At 38.3% G+C, this 18,011-nt stretch overlaps 1 protein-coding gene across 1 annotated transcript; it reads left to right on the forward strand.

Moving 5' to 3' along the window:
- Positions 1–4,146: 4,146 nt before the first annotated feature.
- Positions 4,147–17,800, forward strand: npffr1l2 (neuropeptide FF receptor 1 like 2). The gene is made up of 3 exons (XM_088624735.1): positions 4,147–4,461; positions 7,819–7,918; positions 14,933–17,800. The coding sequence occupies exons 1-3, from the start codon at positions 4,149–4,151 to the stop codon at positions 15,921–15,923; spliced, it is 1,404 nt and encodes a 467-aa protein (XP_088480861.1). The 5' UTR covers positions 4,147–4,148; the 3' UTR covers positions 15,924–17,800.
- The last annotated feature ends 211 nt before the right edge of the window (positions 17,801–18,011 follow it).

The following is an 18,011-nucleotide window of genomic DNA, read 5'->3' on the forward strand; positions in this document are numbered from 1 at the left end:
AGATGAGTATCAGGACCAATATCATTTGTTGCCTTTTAATGCATTAATTTAAACATCAATCTATGCAGAAATGTTTGGTCATAATTATGACAACACCAAGCCCAAAGTTTGGCTAGCTCAATGGAAAAAGTATAATAACTAGTAAACTTAATTTTATATAGCACCTTTTAAAGTGGCTTCTTAAAGAGCTTTACAGTTTGAAAAAAAAAAGTACACAATGAGAGGAGACAGCACAATCATAACTACATTAAGGGTTTGGAATAGAGTAGGAAAGCAAAAGGGCAGATACAGAACCAGTTAAATAAAAGCCCTTCTAAAGAAGAAGCCTTTGAGTCTTGATTTGAATGTTCTCAAGGTGAACCCAGATATCTTTATAAATAAACTATGATAAAAATATAATAAAGATAACACCTACACGAAATGAGACAGTTCAAATTTACATTACCAGAACTCAGTGAACTGTAGGTACAAGTCAGCTTGCTCTGGGCCAGTAATGGTTCTTTACATAGATATATGGTTATCATTCCATAGTACTTTGAACCTGTGTCAGACATGCGGTGACTGATACAATATATATGCAGCTTTCTTTGATTTATCTCACAATGAATTGAAGTGGGAGACCGTAATAGGACATTGAATTATAGATAAAAGGCAAAAAGAAAAAATAAAGTATATATTTTCAATAAGAATTGTTTTATATAACACAGAGGAAATGAGATGCAGTTTTGTGACGGAGCTACCTCTTAAAGGAAAAAAAACTGTAGAATGAAGTACACCTAGTCTAATCAAGTAATTAGCACTCAGATGAAGCACAATTCCACATGAGAGGATGGAGCTGTCAGGATAGACTCTGCAGGGAGTTAACCACTCCCTTGGGTTAATTAAGAGCCATTTAAGCACATCTAGGACAAAGAGGGTTTAGCCAGAAAGGAGGGTGAGAGTGATGGAGAGGAGTTCTCATTTACTAATAGCTTAAATAAGCTTCACTATTCATTATTTACTAACAATCCTGCAGTGCCATATTCAGTTAGTCTCACTCCAAACAATTGTCCCTAAAGTCTCATAAACTCAAATCTTTGCTCCCACTCTTTACCAAGCAGTAGATCTTCACTAACAACCAGTCACAGTTCTCTCTACTGGCTGATCCTGTTTAACCAGGGATCCCTCTCTATAACTACCACTTGTGCCCCTGACAGCAGCTGCCAGTTTTGTCACACCAAGTTCACCTGCAGTCCTCTCTCTCACAGTTGTGGGGAGAAGTTACAGTGCTACCTTGCCAAGCAATGCCCCACTCCTCCTGGTGTTAATGTCTCCAGTCATCCCTGGTTCAGATAGACAACCTTGGCTCAGAGAGGCAGTCCTGCCCCTCGGCAATGCACTTTAACTCCACTGATCGTGGCAAACAACTATTATGTATTCTGCCTGTTCAGCACTTGTGACATCCCTCAGTATAACCTACAGTAAGCTGCATTTTCTCAAACATCCCTTGCTGAGTCCTACAGGATTGTAAGCCAGCTCATCCTGTTACTAAAGGAAACCTCTGTTCTGGAGCACTCACATTCCTTCCTATTTAGAACCTATGAACCGACTCAAGCCTTTTCCATCCTAGCTATACTTGTAAGCCTCATAATGAGCCTAGAGAAGTGTCTAATTCCATGCAGGTCTTTAGACAGCTCCTTTACATCCATCCATTTTCTAACTGCTTTATCCAGTATAGGGGTGCCAGGAGTCTATCCCAGCAAACAATGGACACATTGGATGCCAGACCATCACTGGGCACATATAGACACACACACTCACACATTTTCACCTAAGTCGATTAGAGTACCAGTATGTCTTTGGACTGTTGGATGAGCTTCCATCCTTATGCGGAATTCCATTCCCTCTGATTGCTAATTACTCACTTAGGTGTTATTCTATATATATTTTTCCATTTCTAATATTCTAAAGATATTTTCAAATATTCTACAGATATTTTTCCCTTAAAAAGCATCTCAATCAAAAAGCCACCTTGCAGTATCTCTCAAACACTTTTTAGGATACCACAAAACAATTGACAAAAGATACAGGTAAGCGCATATTAGTCAATTAAAAAGAATGTAAATGTGAATTACAAAAGTTCTAAGACCTGGTCTGAATCAAACACTGACCTGTATGATCTGAGCTGGGAGACCATTCCGCTGTCCCTTGTGTTCTGTGCGTCAAAGGCCACAGTTTGAAGAGTGCAAATTACATATGGATGTGTAGAAGTTTAAATTCACTGATGTACACTGATGTACACATGTGCTTAACAACACAAACTGCACTACAATAATTCTAGTGTAGTCAGTATCCAAACTTTTCAAATCCTTAAATGTTAATGGGAGTATTTTTAATTTTATTCTGATATCCAGTGCCAGTGCAAAGAAGCTAAAGCAGAAGATGTATGCTCATGTATTTTAGTGTAGTTAAGATTTAAGCACTCTGAATCTGTTACTATCCTTATAGAAGACAAACAATGTCCAATTTAAACAAATTGTTTTCTGTCAGTTAGATAAGATTTATAATAGAACAATACCAACAACCCTCTGTGAGATGATATGATTAACAGTACAGTATCTATGGCAGCACTGTGGTCTAGCAGGATAAGAATAGATAAAAACAGTTGTCAGTCATAGGCAGATTATTAGTAACTAACCAGAGCTGTTCATATATAGTAGTACTATTAGTACTATGATTCAATCTGTACTCAGAATGAAAAAGCTCATATAACTTCTTTGTAGATAAATGAGTTTGTAATAGAATAGCAGCAGGCTGTTCAAGAACCATTGTTGAGATGATAAGCTAAATATTTGCTGATAATTACTTAGGCTGCAGACTGTGTTGTCATTAACAAATGGATAATAATGACAAGTGGCAAGGTAATAAATAGAGATCTAAATGATCATGTGGGTGACAATCAAACAAAGTAACATGTTTATATTTATATTATTTTTAAAATTTTAATATATCAAGGTAGAGTGAATATAATCTAAGGAGTCATGATTGATGATCATTTCAGATAGATGCAGAGGACAGATTGAATGAAACTCAAAGATGCAAATAAAGTCTTAAACTTTACATTAAATGAGTTATTTTCAGAAGTGGAATCAGATTTTCTTCTTTCACTTGTTTGCCCAAAAACACGTTATGACACTGTCACGAACAGTTCTTTCCGGGCCCTATGCGGACGACGCGATCCAGAATAGTGAAGACACAAGGGGAAAAATATCATGCAGGAGTCGGTCAGGAGACAGGGGGGCGTGTCCATGCAGTGCTAGTGTCCGGGGGGAGTGAATCCAGGGCGAACAATCCAAGGGTAAATCCAGAGGAGGAATCCAAGACGAAAGGTTAAGTCCAAGACCAGGGGATCCATCCGTAGTTAAAAACCAGAACCGGGTCGGGACCGGCGGGACAAGGAATCAGGAACATGAAACTAAAACCATAACGGAGCCAGACGCCGCAGGACCCCGGGCTCTCACGACACGGAAATCAATGAGAAGCCAGGAGTGAGGTCAGCGTCTGGCTTTTAAAGGGGAACGGGAATAGGGAACAGGTGCAGAGAATGGGAAGGAACGAGGAAGGGCTGGAGCTCCCTTAAGAGGAGGGGTTAGCGATCGTGACAGACACATTATTAGGGTTGTTGGTATTGATTGAGGGCAAATAAATGAATAGTCTATCTATCCAAGCATCCATATTCTAATCGCTTTATCCAGGAGAGGGTGACGGGGGAACTGGAGCTTATCCAGGCAAGCAACAGCTCAAGGCAGGATACACCCTGGATGGGATGCCAAATTCATTACAGTGCACATACAGACACAAACACTCATCCCAAAAGTCATTTAACCTACCTGATCAGTATATCTTTGGACTGTGGGAGGAATCCAGCACAAATGGAGGAAATACACATGAACATGGGGAGAAGATACAAACTCCCTGCAGATAATACCTCAGGAATTAATCACAGGGCCCTAGCACTGTGAGGCAGCAGTCCTAACCACACACAGATGCAGTAGTTTAGTGTCTCTTTAATTACGTTCAGATTTACACCCATGAGATTTAATGGCTTGAAGAATATTGTTGTACCAAGGAGTTTTTGACTTGTGGAATGTTTTGACTTTCAGGAGACCATGGCTGAGGAGCTGAATGAATTAGAGGAGCTTAGTGGAGAGACACAGGATATGAACTCAACTGTCTCTGAAACAAACATCACCTACTCCTTTTACTATCAGCACTCTCCCTCTGTGGCAGCAAGCTTCATCCTAGCATACTTGTTCATCTTTGTCCTGTGCATGATTGGGAATGGATTGGTGTGCCTAATCGTGCTACGGAATAAGAGAATGCGAACCGTCACCAACCTCTTCATTCTTAATCTGGCCATCAGCGACTTGCTTGTGGGAATCTTCTGCATCCCAACTACACTGGTGGACAACCTCATTACAGGTTAGCCTCCTCCTGGAGCCACACTACACTAGGATCAACTGTGCCTTATTAAAATTGATGTCTTATGTTATGGTAAAAGCAGAATTGTTTCTTTTCTGTAGCTAACGAGCAGCACTGTATTGTTAGTTTTGGAGGTTTCTTGGGAGCCTGCCGCTTATTACTGTGTTCAGGTAAAGTTGAGTCATGCATGTGCTCGATAAGATACATCAGGCATCTTAGAAATCACATATAGCTCACGAGTTTGAAGATACTCTTGATTAAAAGAAAACAATCTGAATAAATCTGAGAGACCTGGAAAGGAATATTAAGTTTGTCCACTTAATCAGACTGGGAAGTCACGTGAAACAAAGTCAGTGTAACAGTAGTGTGAAAAGAATACACAGAGGTTAATTCGAATCTGAAAAGTAGAAATACTGTAGCTTGTGTCTTTAAGTATGTAGAAGAGAGGGTGACAGAACAGAAATATAAGGCAAAGATGTAGGGTAGGGAAGATAAAAAACATAAAATGTGACAGTGAGTAGGGTAGGTGAAATCAGGGCTAAAAGAGATGGACATCTGGGCAGTGAATTCCAGGGAAAGTGTTGTAGGCAGAAATCTGTATATGAAAAGATTAAACAGAGATTAGTCTATCGTTAAGTGCTAGTGAACTATGTGAACACTGAATGGCAAAGGAAACTGTGGACACTAAATGTATTTGTGTTAGGACATGTGGCATGACATGATTGGGGGTTCTGGTAAAAAGAGTTCCAGTTCCAACATTGCAGTTGCAACAAGTTTAAACCACACAATGGATGGCAATGAATATGTATTAAGTGAAGCAATCATTTAATAGATGGTAACAGAGCTGGAAAAATTATTTGTAATGCACCTTGTTATGAAAAGTAAGTGTTGCTTCTTGAGAAACTCTGCCGTCTTTGAAACGTTTTAATAAACCATTAGGGTTTATTATGTAACTCCCACTTATCATTTAAGTAGCTAGAATGGTTTAATTTGAACACAGATCTAGGAGTTCGAGCCAGACTAATCACGTGCTGTAAAACTCTGTGAGCGCATTTCTACAATAACAAATATTATCTGTTTTTCGTGTCTGCTCGAAGATCATTACAGAATGGGTGAGAATGCATTCTGCTATACAGGGTTTATATACAAGTTTACATAGTGTCTGCCCAGCAGTCAATCCATATAATTGATTTGACTTATGTTCTTCTTCTGTATTGTTGATTAGTTTAGTAATTTTACCTATAATAGTAACTTGAGAATAGAGCACCTTTAATTACCTTGTATAGTGAGTTTTGAAAGTTACATTTTTTTAAAATACATTGAAAAAAGGGTATTTTTTTAAACGAGTTTGACAATTGTCAATTGGGTTATAACAAGATTTTGGCAGTTCTTTATACAAAATGTCAGGTTACAAAGCCTTTTGCGGCTTCTTTCACATAACGGCTGAATAATATTGCCAATTCAACTCGCTACTTTCTACCAAATGAATGGCCTGCCCTTTGTAACCACTGTGCTGAAATCTTGTTTAGTTGAAAAATATCTGTGCCAATTTCTCTAAACAAAGTGAGGAATCTTAATTTCTTCTCTTTTTTTTTCTCTGGATAATAATATTTTGGCTGACTAGGTTCATGTTGAATAACAATTAGATTGATACATCTATGCAAAAATACAGCATTTCAGGAATGTCTGGCTGCCTTGAACATTTAAGCATCATTTCTAAGATCATAGGAAGTGCAAAGCAGAATCAAGGAGACCTACAGTAGCAGTCCTATGGTTAGATCTAACCAATACATATGGAACTATACCTCACAAGTTGGTTATCACCAAGATATAGATCTACTATGTTCCAGTTAGGTTTCAAGTGCTCCTTCAAGACTGCTTCAATTGTTTCAAGATACACTTCACAAGTAGGGAAGAGGCAGAGGTTGGAGGTAGGCATCATCGCTGGATTAGTTCAAGTAGGTAGCTGCGTCAGCATGCGTAGGCTGCAAAGGAACAGGTAATGAGTTTATTCCATGCTGATTCCATGCTGGGTTTATTCCATTTTATTTTCAGCATGGAATACCTGTTCCTTTGCATCTTCACTGGATGCACTATATCAGTCATCTTGTTTTCTGCAGCACCTGCAGCACCTGCACCTTCTTGTGAAATCAGAAAACTTAAGCAGAGGAGCAATTCTGGCAAGTGGCATCCAGCAGGTTGCAATTAGTGTGTTCATGGATGATCTGACTGTTACAGCTACAGTCAGTGCCAGAGGCCAGGTGGATACTAGAAGACCTCGTAGAGCTCATAAGCTAAACTAGAATGGAGTTAGACTAGACTAAAATAAAACCTTATTGTACAATGTATCTGCCACAAATGTAAAGTTGTTCCTATGTGAATCATAACTTTTATAAGATTTTTGTATTATCTATAATTGTGGGAGCTATAATGGAACTTTTTCAGTAGTGGATGGCATGGGAGTGTGGTTGTTGGTGCTACTGTTTTCCATCTCATAGGATGAGGTTTAATTCTTGTCTTTTGTGTGGAAGACAAGGTTCTCACTCTTGCTACATAGGGTTTGTTTCACAATCTAAAAAACATGCTATCTGGGTTATTTGGAATCTCTAAATTCTGTGTGTATCCCAGTGATGGAGTGGCATCCAGGGTTTATCCTGCTTTGTGTCTATTGTATATCAGCAATTCAGTCCTGTATTGAAATTGAATAGATGGATATTAATACCAGTTTCACTATCATGGTTCTTTCAAATCTTATGAAGGTGGCCTGTTGTGACTATCTCAGCACTGATCAAGTCATTGTTTACTCTTTATGAAGATAACTAATTTCCTTATCTTTTCCATGAGCTTCTCTTAAAATAATAAGTTATTGAGTAGGGCATTTTTGTTTTCTTTGTCTTTCTGTCATATTAATGTGAACTCCACTAGCTGCGGTACTATCACCAAACAATTCCTAGTCAGCTCTGCCTTCAGACTTGGAGTGGGCAATATTTCTCATACAAAGTCCACCAGTTCCATTATTCACTTGCAGTAGTCTGTGGAAAGTACTTGAGGTACTTCTATTTCATTTTTCAAATGATTTTGCAGCAGGATCTCCTTGCCCATTTTTTGCCAAGTATCTAAACAATGGAATGTTAAAACAAGAAAGAAAAAGTCAAATGTTTACCTATAAAATATTTCATTATCATGATTTAAGATTATTAATGATGTTAAAGGACATTCACATCACTGATTATTGAAGGTGTAGCCCTGACCTACAGGAAATGAAGGAGCCTGCTTTCTATGAAATGTGACCTGCTTTCCTCACAGGGCTCACAATTTACGTGTAGACTAGTAACTTCCATTGTATTACTCCTCTAGGCTGGCCCTTCACCAACTCCGTCTGTAAGATGAGTGGTCTGGTTCAAGGCATGTCTGTGTCTGCCTCCGTCTTCACTCTTGTGGCCATCGCAGTTGACAGGTGAGTGTGGCTGTGTGTTGTAATTGAGAGTGCTGCTGGCCTGCCTAATCAAAAGGTATCTACCTACACATATACTGTACATACTACTCAAAGTATACAATGAATATTGTGTTGACATGATTCCTCTAGTTCTGCATACTGTTCAGATCCCCTTATTTCGTCAAGGGTCAATGTTCCTTTTTTGCAAAGATTGGGTTTTTCTTAAAGCTATTTTATGCTGTGAGGTTCATATCCAAAGCTTAGTGATAGACGATTCTCTGAGATTGAGGTTCAGACCTGGGGTCTGACTTCATATGCTGCTGTACAATACTTGCTGTGACTCAGGTCTGCTGTTAATTAGTCTCTGAGGGTGCTAGAGAGTTTAGAGAGCTAGACTGCAATAGAAACCATTGTGCATCATGAGCTCGTGTCATTTCCCTCTTCTTGAGAAGAAGGCTGAAATTTGGGGTCTGACTTCCAAATGCTGCACCCCTGTATATAGAAGGTTACAGCTTACCCACCAATGGGGAACAACGTCTTGAGCAGAATTATATTCATGTTGCTTGTGTACACGAAGAATGCTGACTATATTGTTACTCTCAAATGGGATGGGAAACAGTCCTATTTTCCTAGGTTATTATGAATGAAATAACCAGACGTTTTTACACATTAAATGATTTTTTGTTTTTTATTAGACTATTGTTTTTTAAAGTACAAATGTATTGTTTCTTTTTTTGTCATGATTATGGATTTTCAGGAATTCAGAGTGAATAGGACATCCTCAAAAACAATGCCACCCAATATATGTGTATGTATGTTACTCTTATCCTTACCAAATAGTGTATAATATATGGGTTTTAACATACTCTGTAACAAAAATACCTGTTAATGAGAGATTTAATTGTGGTATGAATACAAATCCCAGTATGAGATTTCTATTTTTCTTAATTATTCATTATAGTGACTTAATGAATACATTTTTATGATTAATTTTTCATACCTTTTTTTTCGTTATTCCAGTTCACTTTTTGTTCTTTCCGTCCTCCGTAATTACACGCTGTTACAGAAAAACTTTTTATATTGTCAGTTAAATTATTCTCCAATTTTATCAACTTGGTTTTGTTTTTGTTAAATCTATTTAACAATCTTGATTAGTGACTTTACATCTCGCTTGAATAATTTCAAAAAATAAGTTCATTGTACATTCAAAATTCACAGTGCACAGTAAGTGCCCATTATTAGCAATATGTCGGTGTCCTGGTGCTATGTTGGTCTCAAGTGGGTGTTGCCATTATTTTGGCTGTTGTCTTAACAACAGGAGCTTATTGTCTGATACATGACATAACTAAAAGTTACACTTTGTGTTATCAGAATTACAGAGCTGAAAACAAGGACAAGAGGGATTGCTGATTAGGTTTGGTTGGTTTATGTGTTAGAGCCTCCCACCTTCCAGGACAGTAGAGGATTCCCCTCACAAAAAAACATTTATTTTTATTTTTAATTTCTTTGGGCAACTTTTTCTACCATATACAAAATATAACACCTTTCTGTGTCCTTCAGGGCAGATTCACTGTCCACTAGCATGAGAAGGAGCCAAGCAAAAGACAGAGAGAAAGTCATAGTCACACCTAGAGTGCATATGCATGCCCCAGAGCTGAGAATATACAATCACTTATGTTGATAAAGCAGCAAAAGTAGAAAACTATCACAATATCCCTTCACACATATCCCTTCATATGCATGACTATTATAACTTCCTGTTCTACCCTTCATTTGCTGTACCCTGGTATATTGTATAATGCAGATTAAGGAACATTTTTGCTATCATGTCACATGTTTCAAAAAACATACATCATGTTTTTTTGTGAGAAAACAGTTTCCTAATGTCAGTTGTTAATATAGTATGTGCATTTCATGTTTATGGATAGATTTATAATCAGGCAAAGAAACGTCCTTCCCTACTGATGAGAAAACTAAGGAGAGGAACAGCATAGTGGCATTTGAGACTGAACAGAGCAAGACTGAAGATGCTGAGAAAAAATAAAACGGCCAAGATCAAAATCAGGTGCCAGTGTGACCAACACTAATATGAGTAAGGTCCATGGTAGCTCCATTTACAACAAAAGTGAGAGATATTATCAGGTACAGTAGGTTAGAACTAGCTGAATCACAAGCCCAGAGTCAACAGTTTTTTGTGACTCAGTAGCTAAAATCCAAGCACCAGTTTCATCCAGAGCTAAAGATCCTGACAGAGATTACATTCAGGAAAAGTTCAGCAAAGTCCAATGGCTTTAGGAAGGTTTGCAAGTGAAAAACCTAGTGAGAGCCTGCATAGTAACAGCCATTAAAGCGAATGTTAATCTAACTACAGCCTGCATTTGGTGATCTAAACCGAATGAAAGAACCCTGATAAACTTTAAAGAAAATTGTCTTCTATAAAATATATACAGTGTCAGGGTCACTTACAGTATTATTAAAAACTTGGTTAGAGCAATCAGTCTACAACTGAATTTTCACTGATTTGACAAATGAAATGCTTTCAATTATGGAACAGAATGTACTTTTTGAATTACTTATGGTGATTACTTTTTTCTTTCTTATTGTAGTTGAGACATGAGACATTTCAGTCAGAATTGTTACATCTGGATAGCACAAAATGACCATGACCACAAAAGGTCCCTGATGATTGTATAAGGTTCTGTCTCAATTCTTATAAGAATTACAAACAATTCTACCATTACCACTGGTACAGTTATGTCTTGTAATAACTGTACTGTGTAACAACTTCAGTTTAACTTTTTGGGAATGCATGAAACATTGAATAGTTTGTTATGGGGAGGCATGACAGCAAATACATTGCATTGGTCAACAAGCTGGACATTGACACTGATTTTCTACAGCTTTATTGTGGTATACTAATTGTCATAGTAAAATGACGATTTGTCAGCATTTTGGGATGTAGTAAACGTACTGATATATGAGAAAAGTGAACGCTGGTCAGTCTGGCAAAGAATCATAATCCCAGTCTCCTCTTGTACACCTGAAAGTCATTTGCAGAATTCAAAATTACCTTAAGTCTATTTAGTCAGAACCTTCTATCAAGTTGGACTGAATCATGTAGGAGTCCCTGCCGAGATGAGTCAGAGCTGACATACTCACACTGTAGGAGAAACCGAACACTGATCCTTCTGATGTACACGTCCACCCTGTCTTTTTGCCCCTACGCTGTGTCTCTTTGACCCTACACCCTTTCTCTCTGCCCCTAAACCCTGTCTTCAGCTTTCTTCAGGAATGGATCTTGATGCGGTGGCAGATGAATTCATACAGCAGCCAGCAACTCAGCAAAGCATGTTTAGCATTAAAAATCAAAGAGCTGTTTTCTGGGTTTTTAAAAAATGTTTTAACATTTTATATTATTTTAAATAATTTAAATACTGGAAATGAATGCATAAGTAAGAATTCAAGGTTATAGGCAGAAAGGTAACCCCATAAGAGACAACAAAACCTGTACATCAAAACAGTTGTCTGGAATTAGAGACCCTTTACCTTCCACACAATTAGTTGTTTTAGTCATTGTGCTATCTCCATTTTGTTTTTTAATGTCATAAGAAAGGTTACAATGAGTGGCCATTCGACACAACAACCTCATTTGTTAGTAGCTACAGTAAGAAATCTGCTTGCTCATTGCCACTCCAGTCCTTAGGCAGCTCAAGGTATTGGGGAAAGAGAGAGATCTGCAGCAGCCTCACGCTAATATTTAAGAAATTGTAGTGCTGCAAGTGCTGTGTGTTTTTAATAATAAACAGAACTTTGCTTAAGAAGAAAAAAAATGATTTGCTATGTTCAGAAGAGGAATCGATACCATACTCTTAACAATGAACAGCAATGCCAGGAGTGGGCAGCACTACACCCCCCGCGTACACATTCCAAGTCCTCTCTCACTCGCTACATGCCCTACCAAAAGCCTGTGGGTGCCACAAGATACAATTTATTAAATATGTACTTGCATAAATATGTGCAATTTCTCAGAGCTCTGTTACTAAGGATGTATTCAAATCTTTCTTTGTAAGGTGTTGAGAGCAACATATCACAAGTTCTCCTGACAGCTGTTTTTGTGTACTCATTATGCATAAATTATCACAAGTTGTCTTAAATTCTTAAAATGCAAACCTTTCGTGTCATTGACTCTCCCTCTTGTTCTGCAAATTTGAAAAGTAGGCTTGTGATACAATGTCCTTTTAACTCACTTTCTGCTCTTCTTTAACATGTGCTCAACCCAAGCTGAAGAGCAATGCCTGGTGAATGCGCAAGAAAATCTCACATGATGAGCAGAGAAATCAATGATGTATCCAATGAAGTCTACACATACTGACCACAGTCAGTATGAGAGTTTCTTCCCAGGAGCTGTACTGTTCACCACAAATTTAATATTCAGCTATACGGGCTGACCAACCTGATCTATCCTAGTCCTGCCCTGTTGTATACATGGGTTTACACATCACCTTTGTAAACGAGAAACTATTTTTAATTGAGCAAGTACAAATAAAAAACAGGCACAAAGAGACTGAGATCTGGTGAAAACACTGACTTTATAGCTTAGGAATAGTGTGCAGATAAAACACTTACCTGTAGCCCTTACTGAGCTCTAACTCATTTTTTCATTCCCTGACTAGAGGCTGATTACCTAAGCCGCATCAAATAAATAAAGTCTTTACTTTGACCACAATTAAAATAAAAATTTGTATTTGTATTCTATAAGTTCTATTACTAACTCAATTTTTCATTTGTCTGCCTTGTCTCGGGGTCACACCTTCAGAAGTGTCCATTCTCTCAGCCTAGATAACAGTCTACATAGGCATCAACTTTTTCAATTTCCAGAAGGAGAGATGGACATAATAAAACTCCATTATCTCCATTTATGTTTTCAAATAATGCAAACTATTTAAATATGTCGTGCTTATTAAGTTGCTTAATAATAATAGAGAACTAGACTTCTTTACACTGTTTTATAAGCTGTTATTAAGAATAATGGTACTATATAATGTAAATATTAACATACAGGTGGCTTATAAAAATGTGCTATTTGTGATATCAATAATTAATATAGATTTCTTCAATTTACAAATTGGTAAATGTTTTGCAGTTTTCCAAGACTAAATTCTGACATGATGAGCATTACAGATGCAATTAACTCTCTCAAGACATCTTGCTGCAGCAAAAAAAAAAAAAGCTGAGGGTTAAAAGCAAAGAGTGAGTGGGACAACACTCCACATTGGCATTTCCATTAATACACAGCAGGAAAAAAGCAATCTACATTCTCTCTCAACATATATCCTGCTTTTAGATCCAACATGGAAGCCTTAGTTCATTCTGTATTCTTTAAAAGGGTGAAGTACTCAAGTCATTGGCCTCAGCTGTGTTTCTGCAAATAGTATTATTATTCAGTTGAGATATTGCTGTTTATACAGGCTTCCAGCACTGCTATAGTAGTTTGAATTGTCATGCTTGGATAAGTTAATTTCATACACTACATTTTATATACATTTCTTGGGTGATTTTGTATTTTTATATATCTTAAATGTATATATTCTAAATTTAAGCTATCTTATTCAAGTATTGAAAAGACTCAAGTAATCAAGGACACTTGTTCATCTCACTGAGTTCTTTAAGGAGGTACTTTTTTACTTTAAAAGGTTGTCAGGACCAACTTGCCAAGACCTGTTGTTGAAACTGACAAACTGTCTTCTTCCCAGCGGTGGCTAGATGAAATCCTCTTGTTAATTAGGTACTCTCAAAGCAAATGAACTTGATGGGCTGAAAGGTTATGAACGAGAGAGCATTCTTGGTATATGGAAAATTACTATTTTTTAGTTAAAAGTCATAAGAAAACAGAAATGGTTACTAATGAAAGGAAGCTATTTGGCCCATCTAGCCTGTTTGGTGGTTAGTACTTAATGCCAGGAGCTGAAATTTCCTGATTTGTTTAAAGCAAATATGAGCTTATATTTGCAAATATAAGCAAATATGATGTTGTGGTATAAGCTTCCACAACATGGCTGGGTTGTTTGTTCCATGCTCCCACAAAAGTTTGGGTAAAGAAGTGCCTGGTGTCCTCGGTTTTAAATGCACTTCTGCATAGATTCCACTTGTGCCGTCTGGTTCATGTTTCACTGTTCACTGCTGCTTTTGAGGATTTTGAATACCTGAACGAAGTTCCCTTGTAGTTGTCTCTGATCAAGACTAAAAAGGTTCAGTTCCTTTAGCCTTTAGTCAGAGTACCAACTGATGATGACGGTTGTACTTTGTGCAGCTCATTTTGACGTGGGCAACCCGTTGCAGTATGGCAGTCCCACTCTCTCGACCTCAGAAGCCTGGGTCCAGTGGTACGAGTAGTTGTCATAACTGGAGACCTCCAGTTATGACGCCTTTCTGTGCCTATTATTTCTGTGCCTTGTCATGCCCTTCACTATGGAGCACTGCAACAGTATAGTATCCCATCACTATACTGGGGCATTAGGACCCACATGGACCGCAGGGTGAGCAGCCCCTGCTGGCCCCACTAACACCACTTCCAGCAGCAACCTTAGTTTTCCTCAGGAGGTCTCCAATCCAGGTACTGACCAGGCTCGCACCTGCTTAGCTTCAGTGGGCTGGCAGTTGTGAGCTGCAGGGTGATATGGCTGCTGGCAGCGTACCAAGTACTTTGATAGTTACTAGAAGATTCTAAAAATGCATTTGTTTATTACCCTATTTTTTCACTTTCTAATAGAAAATACATTTACTTTCTATTATTTATATATATAGAAAATACATTTTACTACATTTCTTTCTCAACAAAATCACTGTCAAAGACTGTGAGTGATATTAATGAGAAGAAATGTCCTTTAAGTAATTTAATAATAATAAAACAATGAATTATATCTATATAGTATTGTTTATGCCAAGGCACCCATTGTGCACCAGGTGAGCTGTTTACATATATGAAACACTGCAGTGGAAGTGTAATCTTTTAACTGTGCCTTTTTTCCTGTTTAGGTTCCGCTGCATTGTGCACCCATTCAAACCTAAGCTGACCCTGCTGGTTGCTATAGTTACCATTGTAGTGATCTGGGTCCTTGCTGTGGCCATCATGTGCCCTTCGGCAGTGATGCTGATGGTGGGGCCAGTGGAGAACCACTACATGGTATACAATGATGACTTCAACCAAACCTACCCGTTGTACTCCTGCTATGAGGACTGGCCTGACAAGGAGATGCGCAAGATTTACACCACCGTGCTGTTTGCCCACATCTACCTTGCCCCCCTCACACTCATCATCTTCATGTACGGGCGCATCGGAGCAAAACTCTATACCTCCTCAGTTCCCACAAGCAATCACAGAGTGGAGCACCATCTTTCTGATTTCCAAAACCATCACTCCCACAGTGAGGGCAGAAGCCCCATCTCCAAGAAGAAGATCAAGGTGATCAAGATGCTGATCATGGTGGCTCTGCTGTTCATGCTGTCCTGGCTGCCACTCTGGTCCCTAATGCTGCTGACAGACTATGCCCAGCTCAGCGATGAGCAGCTGAACCTTCTCACGGGCTATATCTTCCCCTTTGCCCATTGGCTAGCCTTCTCCAATAGCAGTGTCAACCCCATCATTTATGGCTACTTCAATGAGAACTTCAAGAGGGGCTTTCAGGCAGCCTTCAGATTCCAGTGCTGCTCATGTGGTGAGGGGGCCCAGCACACCTACTGTACACGTGACAGTGCTGGAAATGGCCTCAATTTTGGGGTACGAAACAAAGTCTATACTGATGGAGACTCTACAGAGTCAGTATTTGTTGACAAGGAGAAGACGATAAACACAGCAAGAGCCAGACGGGGAGGATCTCTTGCTGTGAGTACAGGAAGGGGTGGTGGAGTCAGAGTCACAGGGGTTACCAACAGTCTGCAACTACCTCACAAGAGGAGCCTCCATATTGAGGACATTGAGAAGATAACACCCCTAGGTGCTGGAGTGTGCCAGGCCTGGGACCCCTGAACAGGGAGCAGAGGTAGTCACATTGTGGACTATTGTCCATTGCAAAGAGAACAGGACTGTGGCACTGAGTTAAGATGGGCTGTGAGATTTTACAATCACTGCTGACTCAGGTCTCAGTGACATTCATTTTACAAAAGCAGAAGGGTATGTTTCCATCATAATACTCTCATTCACAAAATAGAGCCACATTTTGTTTTTGATTGACAGCAAAAAGAGACTTATTGTATTAAAAGGAAATGGCTGAATTAAACTGCTCTTTAATCCATTAAATCTTGCAGAATGGAGCTACCAGTGTCACAATTTCAGGTTCCCAATCTGAAATGCTTAATCCATGCTTTTGCTAGTTACAGTAGATATGTAATGGTTTACAGTGGCTATAGAACAAACGAATGAACATCACTGTCGAGCTATTTCAGTTTCTAATGTTCCAAACTACATGCATCTTTAAGACATTTGCTTTTGCTTTACAGACAAAAAAGAGTGAAGATTGTTTAGAATGTAGAATTGCTTTGTTAGCACTGAGTTCTAGTAGTTCTTGGCAAAAGATTCTATCTGACCAAACCTACTAATACCAGTACAGCTTTAAGACTTAGGTTTATAGCTATTAGTGTGGCAACAAAGATTTATTATATATCCAAAAACGTGCTGCAGCAAGACATGCTTTTTTACAATACTGTTGCTTAGCAGCAAATGAACACAGACTGCTTCACAGCTGCAGCCCTGGTCCAGCCAGTTTCGGTGTTACTCTGAGATCCTAAAAACCCTCTGTAAAATATCAGTCTTTATTTGTCAAATATATTAATTTGTCACAGCTTTGTAATGTAGGGTTGGTAATGTAGCCTTATTGCTATTCAGTCCTGCGTCTGAGCTGCTTCTTTGTGGACTTTGCATGTTCTCCATTAGTGTTTTCTCCCAGTGGTCTGCATTCCTCTCACAATCCAAAGACATTTTAAGTTCCTCTGTGTTTCTAAATTGGCCTTGTAGTGCCAGTGCATATTAGTTTATGTGTGGCTTGTGATGAGCTAGCATCCTGTACAGGACTGTATTTGTTTTGCCTGTGCTTTGCAGAAATAGACTTAAAATTCTGAAAATAGATGGACCAATCACATGGAAACTATTTTTTTTTACATAAGAGCCTTACTTTAAGTAGCAGAAAGATGAATTAGGTTTCTTTTTAATTAAGTGATTCCTTATTTGTACCTTAAATGCTTCTTCAGATCTGTGGACTGTGTAATTGAGTAGTCCCATCAAACTAAGGTAATCATCTGTCCCTAGAATCTTTGAGACATTATTTGAACTTTTGAGAGCAGACAGGATTTTAATCTGCTCTTAAACAGATAAAAAAAGCTTTTAAATCTGACTTTAGAAGTTAACCTGTGCTGAATAGGCATTGTAGCTGAAATATGGTGCTTTACAATTCAGTACATAGTTGTAGCCCCAAGATTATCTGTACTCTATTTTAGCTACTGATGACACCAAGGGAACATTCAGTTAATATTACAGATTTGTTCCAGCACAGTATACACAGGATTGTGGAAGTCCAAATCTAAATTCAGTCAGGATGCATCAGTTAACATCTCTGCTCTTATGAACAGTGCTTTAATAACCAGGTAGCTAGGATAGTTTAATGTCTTATCCAAAGAACATTATCTTTTACAGCAAAGTACCCCATGTGCTTTGACAGCACCATGCTAAAAAGTGGCAACACTGCTGTCAGAAATGTAGAGCTCTAACTGCTATTAATTTACTTTATTTTAAGTGCGCTTAAAATAAAGTAACAGCCACAGGGGTTACTATTATAGATTATAACAATTATCTTTTTACAGACCAACTCACTGGTCTTTGTGGGTAGAATTGTGTAATTATTTTTTCTTTACCAAGGCACAGATGACCTAATGGTAATAAAAGCTCATGTAATTTTCTTAAGTAATCAGGATTAAAAATAGAAGTGGGTAGATTCTCCTAATATTTCTCCTGGAAATCTATGATAACTACAAAAGTCTTTCATGGATTTGCTAGTAATTTAAGCCAACAATGAATGGGATTTCATCTTGCAACATTAGTTTATATCTGGCAAACAATGCTAGA

The sequence above is a fragment of the Lepisosteus platostomus genome, chromosome 3 (genome assembly GCF_059453375.1).
Source record: "Lepisosteus platostomus isolate fLepPlt1 chromosome 3, fLepPlt1.hap1, whole genome shotgun sequence".
In the NCBI taxonomy this organism is placed as follows: domain Eukaryota; kingdom Metazoa; phylum Chordata; class Actinopteri; order Semionotiformes; family Lepisosteidae; genus Lepisosteus; species Lepisosteus platostomus.